General features: G+C 42.2%; 1 protein-coding gene across 2 annotated transcripts in view; it reads right to left on the reverse strand.

Moving 5' to 3' along the window:
• Window positions 1-12,914, reverse strand: part of LOC148521372 (uncharacterized) — an 85,194-nt gene that overhangs the window by 23,665 nt on the left and 48,615 nt on the right. For both annotated transcript variants that reach the window (XM_088475284.1, XM_088475285.1), the window contains exon 9: window positions 12,416-12,491. In XM_088475284.1, coding sequence (XP_088331410.1) covers window positions 12,416-12,491 — 76 coding nt within the window. The remainder of the gene's footprint in view (window positions 1-12,415; window positions 12,492-12,914) is intronic.

Consider the following 12,914-nt stretch of genomic DNA (forward strand, 5'->3'; position numbering starts at 1 on the left):
CACCTCCTCCCACCTACGCCTTTCCCCCCACTCCCCTTCTACCAATCCCCTTATATGGTTTGGTTTATTGCCAATAACTTTATTTAAAAAATAGCTCATTTGTAATTCTTATTCTGTTTACGTCTTCCATATTTGTTTTTGTGAGCTTTCTAAATAAAGAATTATTAAAAAAATCACCTTAATAATTAGGCTCCTCAATGCCTTTGTTTTCTGTGTAGAGCAGTTGTGTTCTGGGTCAATGGATAAATGGTTTACATGGCTACAGGGTCATTACAAAAACAAAATGGAAACATTTGTTATATATAATAGAATACAATTCCAAAATAACTATGATTAAGGTATTTTTCTTGGAATATGCAGAACAAATCTAACCATCGAATTGCTTAAGACTAAGATAATTATATTCTAAATGAACTGGTGTCCAGTTTAGGAGTGATGTTCAGTAAAAACAGCATTTTGATTATTATACAACTAGAATAAAAAATCTACTTGGAAAGTTCTTGCTAATGCATTCATGCTTCTTTTTAAGTTTTAATGACTTTTACATATAGTCATCGTCAGAATACCTGTAATCAACAGTAGATGATTTCCTTGTATAGTTGCAAATGTTAAACTAATGTCAAACTTTAGTCACCTGTACAGGTAATAGTCATGGTGACATTACATTCCCTGTTAAGCTCTCCTAGAGAGGCCTTCAGTTCGGCCATACCCCTAGGGCTGGGAATACACAAGGCGGTGGAATAGCTATTGTTATGATCGAGCACTGGGCCTGATTCAGACCCGGTCGCAAGCGCTGAGCGCTCGCAACCGGGTCGATGTTTGCCCACTGGGCATGCGCACGATGGAGCAGGCTCCGTCGTGCTCATGCGCGAGACCCAGCTAGCGACGGGTGCTCCGTCGCTCCGGGTTTCGCACCAAAGGGGGCGAGCTGTCGATGGTGAGTGACAGCTCGCCCCGTTTGGTGGGCGGGCAGGGGGGGTGGCCAGCCAAATGGAGGCGTTCCCGAAAGCTCTCTGGGGCTTGCGGCCACGAGACCCTACCACAAGGGTCTCGTGGCCACAACCTGACCATCGTGACCATCAACCTGGCCGCTCGCTATAGCTGTGGGTGGTTACTCACAGCTATGCGAGCGGCCAGGGGACCGCTCCAAAAAAAAAAAAAAAAAACGCCTTGATTCAGAGCGAGCGCTCTTTCAGAGTATCCGTCTCTGAATCAGGCCCACTGTTCCTTCCAATCCACTAGTCACCTAGCTTTTGTTCCCATTTAAAAGTCAATGTGGTCAGTTTTACACTGCTTCTCTGTAAACTGCTCCTATCTACCATGTTCCAGGATCTGTCTTTCTATTTTTGGATAATTTTTACCATTTGTCATTAGCACAGACACTGACCCTGTTCAACTACTTGACTAGTCTCCCGAAGTGTCTGGGGAATTCACAAATTTGTGTGGAGACTAACAAATTAGAAGGATAGGTCACTCTCCCATATCCCACCTTATAATGAAATGGGTGGACCGGGGGGTGCAATGACATGATTCTCTGAGAGCCTAATGATGAGAAATGCCTTGTACTCCGCCTCAGTTATCAGCTGCATCCAGGCAACAACCAAAAATCATCGAACACATAGCATTCTATGCAACCGGTCTTACCTACTGTAAGACATTTCTCATCATTGGGCCCTATAGCTGAAAAACTTAATCAAAACCAGTTCTGAAGATAGTTATCTTGCACATGAGTTTTATATATACTGTATATACTGTTAGAGGTTGCCATAATATTTGCCTATTGTAGCAATCAATCTGAATGTACAGCATATGTTGTTTAACTATTGACGATTAATTACAGGAACCTATGACATGAGGAATTTTAGTAAAACACTTTTACACATAAGAGAACTCAACCATCTAAAATGGCTGGATCCTTCCAATGTTTCAGGTAAAAGGCAAGAAGGTAGGAGGGAAGACCAGCAAAAAGACTAAAGACTACCCTAGGAAGTATTCTTGAATTGGGCCAGACTGAGTAATGATCTTAGGAAAGAACTTATATAAAGACTGAGGTTTGGTATAGCTGCCCATCCATTACACGATGCGAGGACGATGGCACGATTACGACGCCGTCGTCTCCCGCGGGGTGAAGTGCATACACTGAACGTTCAGACGTTCAGTGTATGCAGATCAATCATCCCCGAACATGGCAACCTGACGGCGGTCGTCATGTTGACCGTCATGTTTGGGCGATGATTGATATTAAAAACGACCAGGGGGCGCACGCATCGCTGGTCGTTTTTAACCTTTTACTGCCCGATTTGCGGGCGATTATCAAGCAATGGAGCGATAACGACCATCATTATCGCTCCATCGCTAGGTTTAATTGCCTAGTGGATGGGCAGCATTAGTGTACTGGAGTTGGGTACAACTGTGATGTGTAGAGCTGGGAGAAGAGAATATGTCACAATGTGGGGTATGTTATGTCAACACAATGTCAACATGGTCTGAATGTTGATATGGATGTTATGTCGACATGTGACATGCACAATGTTGACATTATGCATGTTGACAGGCGATATAACATTTTGCTAGTGTTAGAGGCCTAGTCCTAATGGCATCCTAACCATAAATGCACCTAACCCTGTACTGTCGACATTCACAATGTTGACATAATGAACATGTCAACATTATGTTCATGTCAACATTGTGAATGTCAACATGTTCACTTTTGTAATTTGAATATCGACATAATTACGACATACCCACAATGTGTATGAGAGAGACTAAGAGAAAGACAGATCAAAAGAGCCACTAGAAATAGATATAAGCAGAGCTGGCCCTAGCCAAATTAGTGCCCTAGGCAAGATTTTGGGTGGCGCCCCCTTCCTCATGGGATCCTGAAAAGGGGTGTGGGCAGCACAGCACGGTATCAGCACCCACCCTCACCCACCACCCCTATCCCAGCAGAGCCCCCTCTCCTAGCAGTGAGCACCACAGCACTCCGGCCCTCTCCAAGTTTCAAACTTACTTTACTTGAGCGCAGACTGCAGAGCCATCCGACTCAAGGTACAGCAAGGCTCGGGCGGCGGACGTGCTTTTCAAATCTCAGGCTGGCAGGCCACAGCTGTGAGTGATGATTGCTGGAGGTGGAACCCAGAGCAGTGAGGTGTGACTCACTACTCCGAGCTCCGCAAAGGCCCATGGTGCAGCAGCCCTCCTGTGACCATTTACTTATAGTTCTGCTTCTGAATGAGCCTCTGCCCATGCGCAGAAGCTCATTCATTGCGTGACGCCTCAGAGCCGGCCCGGTGCTAACCCCTAGCCACTGCCCAGGTGCTCCGCCCCCGCAAATTGATGCCGACTGTTCTGCTGCTGCCAGGTCCGATCAGAACTGTCAGCTGCGCTCCAATCATGGACACTATGCAGCGGCAGTAGCAGCTGCCAGAGTCTCTGCCCAGCCGGCAGCAGGTGCCCCAGCTGTGCCTGCACCAAACCTCCACCAGCCCTAGGCAGGCTTGGATGCCCCTAGGCATTCCAAATGCCCTAGGCATTTGCTTAGTTTGTCTATGCCTAGGGCCGGCTCTGGATATAAGTAATATAAATGTATATAAAATACATGTAAAATGTATAAAAATAAAATTCTATCATTTTACCTTATGCATGAATCTGAAATACTCTTTAAAAATGTCACTTTTTTGTACAATACCTATATTAAGGGTCCTACATCCTTATTAAACAGGTATCTACCCTTTTCTTTTCAGTCAAACGAGTCTTGAGAAAATTTGATACCACTAATTTATTAATTTAGATACTTTCAATGCAATCCATGTCACAAGCTGTTTTGTGTCTCTAACACTGTTGTGTCTGCAATCATTTGCTGTATTTTTTCTCGATTAGGTTATTTTGGCAGCTATGTTATTTTTAGAAACTCACACTGTTCTGAACCAGCTAATTACCACTGCCATACAGTAACAGGCAGCCAATCAAATCGCAGATGCACAATGAATGAGTGATTTTAGCAGGAACGACTTTAGAATACTTTCAATACGACTATGGCATCAGATAGTGTATTTGACAGCAGGGAAACAAAACATATTCTGTAGCACTGTTGTATAAATGAATGTGATATTATGAACCCAGTGCCACGTTAAAAATAGCTTAAGTAAATGATGTCTTGGCTCTGAAGAAAAGGGTCTGTTTTAGCTACGCCTCTGATTTGAACCTAGCAACACTTTTATGTATTGCTGTTTTAACAACTATGGACATGTTTTAAATACTAGGCTGATGTGAATGAAAAAAAAAGTAGTTAATTTAGCAAGAAATAATGTGCTATTCTTAGACAGATTAAGTGCAAGATAAACAAGCAGCATTTGCTCTTTCAGATAATGACATACATTTGGAGAATTTTCAAATGAACTGCATATAAAGCGACAGAGCATCCAACAGAAGAAATTTCACAAGAACAGCCCGCAGTATGTTCCAAATCATAATCCATTATTTTCTATTTATCCAAGAACAATAATGGATTCATCTAGTCTTGTGGAGCCCAAGAGAAGTTAAAGAGCAAGTGAAGCCTCTATACGAAAATAATATATGTGACTGGTGGAGGGTTTTGTTTTCACTTGTGATTTGGGTCCTTGGTTTCTAGGCAACTGCCCAGTCGGGATTGGGATGCCTCCAATGGATATGTGTCTGCACTGGGGGATGGATGGTGGGGGGGGGTGTGAAAGTATATAAGGTAAACTTGTTTTAATGTATCCCTGAGGAAGGTTTGAATAAAGAATCAAAACGTTGGAATATACAGTCAGGTGCACATATAGGGAGGCACATATAGAAACCGTTGTAATTCCTACACTGTTCACCTGATTTGGATGTAATTACCCTCAAATTAAATCTGAAAGTCTGCAGTTAAAGCACATCTTGTTTGTTTAATTTCAAAGCCATTGTGGTGGTGAATAGAGGCCAAAATATGAGAATTCTGCCAATGTCCCAATATTTATGCACCTGATTGTATTTACCACCTGAGGTGCGATTCATTTCCTCTGTAAAGGGCTCTGAGTGCTGCTGGTCTTGGTTCAATAAGTAAGGCAAGAAGACCTCTCACATGTGTAATGTTCTCTATTCCAATCTAATGTCCTTCCCAGCACTCCCCACGACGCACGCATTGTGCACATGTGCAGTATGATGCCAGAGGGATTTCTGGGTCATAAACAGCTCTTATAAGGCGTTTTATACATGCATACCAGTGTAATTAACGTCGGCATGCATGCGTTGAGTGGTGGGATGCATCGCAAACAAATCAGAATGCATCATGTATCCCGCCCCATGGGAGATACTGTCAATGCTGTCTGCTATTGTGACACATTGAGCCGGTTGCAGAAGGCAATTCTTTGAAAAAACTACCTGGCTTGCTGTGAACAAACTTCATGTTGCTGCACGAAAACGCTAGGCCGCACTTAGCCAACCACACACGTGAGTTGTTGCGGCGCTACCATTGGGAGGCACTGAACCATCCACCTACAGCCCTGACCAGGCGCCAAGTGATTTCCATTGGACCATTGAAGAAGCACCTGGGTGGAAGGGAATTCGCAAATGACAGTGAAGTTCAGCAAGCTGTCATGTCCCGGCTTCAGGCCAGGATAGATTCTTTGGCATACAGTACCTTTGGAACAAATGCTTAGGCAAGTATGCGGACTGTGGAAACATAATCTGTACCAAGGCCATTCTACTGATTATACGTATATGTACGAATTGAATATATTATGATATATATTATATACTGTATAATCATACATATATTATGATTCAAGTACTGTATTATCTCTCAACACAGATAATCCCCAGCACTGTTCCTATTTATTTATAAAGTCACAGTGCATATGCCATTTGCATCTACATCTTTTGTAAACTTTTGGATGAAGGTGGCAACATCTGCCAGTGTGCACAATTTCACATTGATGGGTGGGGCTTAGTCATTTGGAGGTTATTCTTGCAGAGTATAGGCTGCATTGTTATACCATACCTCTCAACATACCTCTCAACATTGGAGGTCTCCAAAAGGGGATGGGGGCATGGCTGTGTGACCATGTACCTGGCTTGTGTCATGGAGACACTTGCCTCCATAGCGGGCAGATGAAAAATTAGAACTGTACAACCAAAAGCAAGACATTTGGGTGTTGGCTACATGCAACGTCCAGGTGTAGATTATACAGGAAAGCTTGTTTCATTTCAAACAATGTAAATATACCAAAGTAATAAAGACAGCTAACCTCTGCAGTCTCATGACTAGTGTAATACATACATGAGGCTAAAGTGAGCATTTTTGAGGATATTGAAAAAGTGAAATCAATAAAGAGGATAATCTTAAAGTGGTAGCAGGGTGCACTTTGAAGTGATGTTTTTTACTCTTCCCATCGTGCACATTCCTAGATGAAATCTCAATCCTGCAAAACTAATCACTCAGACTGATATTATTTACATATATGCACATTATCCCAAATAGTAAAGCTCTGCTCTCTGGGAGTTCTACCCTTTGTAAATTACCATAGTTGCCTCTTCACCATTAGGCATAGAGTGGATCATGGAGAGTTGGGCATAAAACATTATTTGGGCTGTTTCCCCCTCAATTTTTTCATTTTCACACTGTGCATGCACAGCAAGTCGACGTAAGCATGCCAACAGAGTTGCAATTTGTACTCATGACTCCGGGGTCGGGATGGGGATGGTAGGGGGTGTGTAGATGAAGCTGAAGCAAAGTAATTATGTGTTCAAGCAAAAGCATCCCATCCTGAGTACCAAACACATATGCGCTGTTTGGTGGCAGCTCGCTTTAAACTGCATACACACGGTACGATCTGCACAACCAACGATATCGCTGAACGATTTCCCTTCAACTTTTCTGTAGTGCAGGACAAACAATATTGGGTGTATACACTGAAAGATATCTATCATAGATATCTTTCAGTGAAGTCATCCTGCCACATCTCTGAACATGTAAATCATGATGAAATTGTCCAAGTTGGCCTGCATGTACGGACGACCATAGATATCGCTATCGTCCATGCGGGAACGCACATCATTGGACTTTCACTGCATAAAAATTAACGATATGAATGATTTATAGTTATCGTTCATAGATATCGTACCATGTGTACGCACCTTTACTGTTGCAAGTAAAACGAGTGATTGATGCTTAGCGATAAAACATGTTTCTTAGTCAGCGGGTAAAGGGGACAGCTAGTGATACGTTTATTATCGTGTACTTAATAGCAAATAAAAATGTGTACTTTCAATATCACATGTTCCCTGCAACTTTTTTGATATTCGGATGTAAGATCAACAGTAATCAGATCAACAGTCAATAGGTCAATACCAGATGGTCAACAGGCAAAGGCTGACTGACAGGGTTAAAAGGTCGACAGGTTCAAATGATCAAAATGTTTATTTTTTTTCATTGTTAGGGTTTGGGGAAGGGTCAGGCACTTGGGGGAGGATTAGGCTGTCGGAGAGGACGGTTACGGGTTAAGCACTACAGGGAGGTTTAGGTTTAGGCACTAGGGGGGGATAGGGTTAGGTACAAGGGTTAGGGCTAGACTTGGCTTAGGTTTAAGCAGTAGGGGGAGGGTTAGGGATAGGCATCAGGGGAAGAGTTAGGAAACGCATCAACCATTTTTGTGTTGACCATTTGAACCTGGGTTGGGGAGAAGAGGAAGGGTTAGTATACTTACCCAACTCCTGTCGGAAAACCGACCATCAGGATTTTAACAGGAGGCATCCCGAATGCCGGTAATTTAATACCCATTCCCTACAAGTATGGAGTAAGGTGGCACATTGTGCTAGGCATGTCGAGCTGGAAGTATGTCATGTTTGTGGGCAGCTCTGCATAGGCAGCAAAAATGTGTTGTTTGTTTTTTTCAGAGAGTATTTTATATTTGCATGTTGCGTTTAATTCTGTATAGTTAGAATGTGCATTCAAAGTCTTCGAAGGCCCGACATCTTTTGAATGTTATGTTTTTGTTTAATCTTGTGGTTTTACTTTAAATGTTTCTACTGTATTTTATGTATTTTATGTCCTAAAGATGCAGTTTGACTGAGTCTGACAGTAAGTGCCATTATCAGGACAGGCAGAAGTCACCAGCTCTGTGACATTCATGAAATACTTTTCTGAGCCCAGTGACAGCTGCAGATATAGAATAATTCAGATCACATGTGATATACATTTATATTTTCTTAATCAATCATTGCAAAACTTTATTTCTTGTATGAAGCAAATAGAAAATACATGTTTACACTGATTGATTTTGTTGGGGTTGTGCACAGGGGCGTTTCTAGAGAGGAGGGGGCCCATGTGCAGTCTCCGACACGGGCCCCCTCCTCTCTGCCCGGCAGCGCCGGGGCTATAGACTCTGGGCACTAGAGTGCGCCCAGACTCTATAGACTATGCGCAGGTCACCGGGAAAATGGCCACGGCGGCCATTTTCCCTGTACTGCGCATGCGCAAATGACGGAAAAATGTCCACCGCGGCCATTTTCCAGTCGTTTTTTCAGTGCCGGACCCCCGCGCCGACGTGGGACTCCGGACAGGTAAGTAACCTTATGGGTGCAGGGTGTGCGGTGCGGGGCCCCCCTGGACCCAGGGGCCCGTGTGCCCCGCACACCTTGCACCCATTATAGATACGCCTCTGGTTGTGCATCTGAATATTGATTTCTTTGCAAGCTATATACTTACTGCATACAGTAAGTGTCTTTCTAATGACAATGCAAACTCAGAGGGCCCGATTCAGACCCGCTCGCTAGATGTGTTCGCACGCAGCGAAAGTATGCAAATCCGCGATCGCACGTGAAGGCATCAGCACACCCACTATGTCTTGGCGTGCGATCGCGATGTGTATGCAGACGCCCACCAGCCTGTCTTAAGACGCCCACTTATGAACATCATCTCCAGGATGTGTATGCAACCATCGGTAACATCGAGTAAAATCGGAAGCGAACGCAGCACTTGTGGTTGACCATACCCTGCGAGTGCTTCGTGTGTAAAACAACCATGTGACGTGTACTATGACGCTGTGTCTTAATTATGCACGCCTCTGAAACGGCGTTAAGACGCTCAGGCACGGCTGCGTTCACACCACCATTCCCCTGTTTCCATCGACCATCCCCTGTCACCACCCATAAACAGCTGTCCTGTCACTCATTCTAGCGAGGTGGCTATGCGCAGTGCCATCATATGGATTAGTTCGCACACGTGCACCGCAATGCATACGCATGCGCAGATTGCCAACATCGGGTCCTGAGTATGGATGTCTGACCCCAACCACTGCATATCTTAATAAAATAAAACTGCACTTATCTTATCTTGCTCAAAGTAAATAAAACCTGCATACAAGGCATCGAGGCTCATAAATTTCAGGCGTTTATTTCTTGCCTAAACAAAGGTATTACTGGATTCAGTGTTTTATAGGAACGCTGAGATCAGAACCCATTATAAGTGTATTTAGATTACAGCTACAGATTTATGTGGCTTTTTCTCTCAGCTGCCATGAAAAACCTCCATGCAAAGTGCTGGTGTTTTAATGTTGTCATTGATCATTATTTAGATATTCGTGGGGAGTATTACAGGTCTCATGGTCCCCTTCCAAAATATAATACTGACACAATCAAGGCCATTTCTCAACTATTATGTGACCATTGTTTCCATTCCTAATTAATCTCAGGATAGCTAGCTAAGGGAAAATGTATAATGTGAAATTATTACATAAAGAAACATGCTATTTACAATGACAACTGCTGAACGATATGGTGAAATACAGAAGGTGTGGATCAGTTTTTCCCTACTCCAGAACTCAGGGAGCCCTAACAGTGCCTGTTTTACACATCTCCTAAGTATCACAAGTGAAATAACCAGCAGCATCTGTGGATCTTTTGAAAGGTGTCAGCTAGTAATGAATACAAACACCAGTGCAGCAACTATAAGATGTGGAAAACGGGATGTACATCTGGCGCTCAGAATATCGGTGCCAGAAACCTGACAGCAGTCGGAATCCCAACGCTATAATTACAACCGCTGGCATCCTGATGGTAAGTGTTAGTGTTATAGGGAGGGCTAGGGATTAGGCACAAATGGGAAGGTTAGGGTTTGGCTGTGAGGGGGTTATGGTTAGGCTGCAGGGTGGGAGTGTTAGGCTGTGGGGGGGCAAGGTTAGGGGGAAAGTTAGGGTACTAACCAAGTTGGGTCGGGATTCTGACTGTTGGAATGGCGCTATTGGTATTGTGACCGCCAGCATCCCGACCGCCAGGAATCTGTACCCAACGCGTGGATGACATGCACTGTTAGTGGGACTGAAGTTGGGAAACACTGGGTTAGAGTATACTTTTAAGAGAAGGACTGTCCCACCACTCTGATAGTCAGCATTATTGTCCTACGTCCTGGGAAGTTCTGAGTTACAGCGTGTCCTTTCTCACCATGGTGAACAGGGAACATCACATCACAATGTGCACTGGCCTCTGGTGCAGGGCAATACAAGGGTGCTTTTGGTACATAGGACAGTTGTTGCGGGCATTTCTGCAGTACCAGGCTTGCCAATGGAGGACATGGTCACACCTCTTTTTCCTGATGCCAGAGAAGATCAGTATTTTCCCTTTAGCTAGCTAAGAATGCAGGACATCCAGTTTAATAGTGTAACTACAGACAGTAATGATGATCCATACTGTATATCCAACTTACATGCAGTGTTTTCAATCTTATTGGATCTCATCAGTAAGAACATGAACTTCCTTAATTATAGTCTGCAATAAGACGTACTGTATGTGCGGCTTACTATACCCAATTGTTCTGTAATGGAAGCCGACTGCTCCCGCTTATCTGGGGATCGGAGACTAATGAGTATTGAGCAAGAAAGTAATGGGCTTCACTTTGGGATACCCAGATCATGGCTTTAAGGATAGTTCCAATAGACAGGTTGTGATTAAGGATACATAGGTGATACTGGAACAGTGACAGTCTTGGGCTCGGGGCAGTCAGCACCATATTGTGGTAAGAAAACAAGTCAAGGGCAGGGTCACAATTATGGCTGAGTTCAATAATGGGAAGCCTAGAACCTGCAAGTACAGACACTGTATACTGCACAGCTCAAGATAATCTGTTATTCAGGCATCGTGCACAAGGCCTGAGTAACAGCCAGAGTAAGTAACTTTGACAAGCAGTGAAATGGCAGCGATGCCCAGAGGAGTGCGCTGATATGCCCTTAAGCTCTGGGACATCTCAGACACCAAGAGTAAAGAGAGCTGGAGTTGCACGTGCCATGTTACTGTAATACTTGGACTGTAAATTATTTGAAACAGGACCATGTACAGTACAGCACAGCACACCACATGCTGGTATGTAAAATGACATGTCTACATGTTTTTTCATGTTTTATATATGTACAGATGTGTCTTCATCTATCTATCTATCTCTATACATCTATATCTATCTCTTTATATCTATCTATATATATCTCTATCTACAGTATCTATATCTATCTATCTATCTATCTATCTATCTATCTACAGTATCTATCTCTCTCTATCTAATATCTAGCTATATCTATCTAACTAATAATGAATGGAGCTTTATATAAAACAGTTATAAAATACATAAAAAATAATCTGATAGATTTTGTTTATTAAATCAGTAATATGTACTGTAATTATTTTGGGCTTCTATTTTAATTCTTATATATTATGTTTCTTATTTATATAATGCTTTCTTTAGCTTTGTTTTTTATTTTTGTTATATATTTTATTATTATTTATTAATTGTAATTTTAATACTGTTTTTTTACAACTCATCTAATAAATATATTTTATTTTTCATAATTTATATTCTGTATATATTAAACTATTCCATTGTATCCATTGTATCACAGTTGATACAATTTTGTGACTCTGTTTAAATTTGTCAATATATTCAACTGCAAACACCACATTGTTACAGGCTATAGATTATTCACAGCTATATGATCCCATTATTCTGCTTGAAGCTTTGCAAAAGTTCCTGTGTGAAGGGGAGATGATGTAGGCAGGATAATGGGGCATAGAGAAGATGATGATCATGATATGGGCAGGACATGGATAATGATGAAGATCCATAATTTATGGCATATAAGTGTTGAAAGAAAGATAACTGAATGTATAAATTTCCATTTAGAATGAAAAAAAATGTGATTAAAAAATATGAAAAATAGTACTTTTATTAAAAATTTATTAGTTACTGAAAACAAAAAAATGTGCCTTCCATGAGCATGTGCAGTGGCTGGAGGATAAAACTACAGATTCAACTCCCCCAACCCCCAATGATTCTCACTTCCTATAAATATGTCAGTTTTACCAGAAAGCAACAGATTTAAGTAATTATACAGGTTGTGTAACTTAGTAAAATATATTGCATACAGACCTCCAGAATAATTTCTTCTTCTGTAAGAAGGACAGCACGATCTATAGATATTTCTAACATTATTTTTTGCAGCTGTCTTATAGCAATGTTATTAAAGAAAAATAATTACAATAAAATATACAGATGGGTCTAAAAACACACTGAAAAATACTGGGAATGGAAGAGTATTGGAGGAAACGGAGATATGTGCTAAGTCATCTACCCTCAATATCCCAGCACTCTCTGATCTAGTAAAGTTCATTAGAAACACACAGGAGCTTATTTAGTTATTTAGTATAATTAAAAAGCAAAATGTAAACCGGGACACACATGCTCACTCCCTGAAAGCTGCCCAATGCTTGCTAGAATATCTAACATCTATAGTAAGCTATTCCCACTCATCGGGAAGTGATTCTGAGTTGCGCGCATTGCTGATGTCCGACGTGGTGGTGCTATTTTGGCGTCTTCTGCGCATGCGTCCAGATACAGTGTCGGAGGTGCAGTTGTGGGGCACGGGAGA

Source organism: Taudactylus pleione, unplaced genomic scaffold (genome assembly GCF_031769625.1).
Source record: "Taudactylus pleione unplaced genomic scaffold, aTauple2 ptg000169l, whole genome shotgun sequence".
NCBI classification, from domain to species: Eukaryota; Metazoa; Chordata; class Amphibia; order Anura; family Myobatrachidae; genus Taudactylus; species Taudactylus pleione.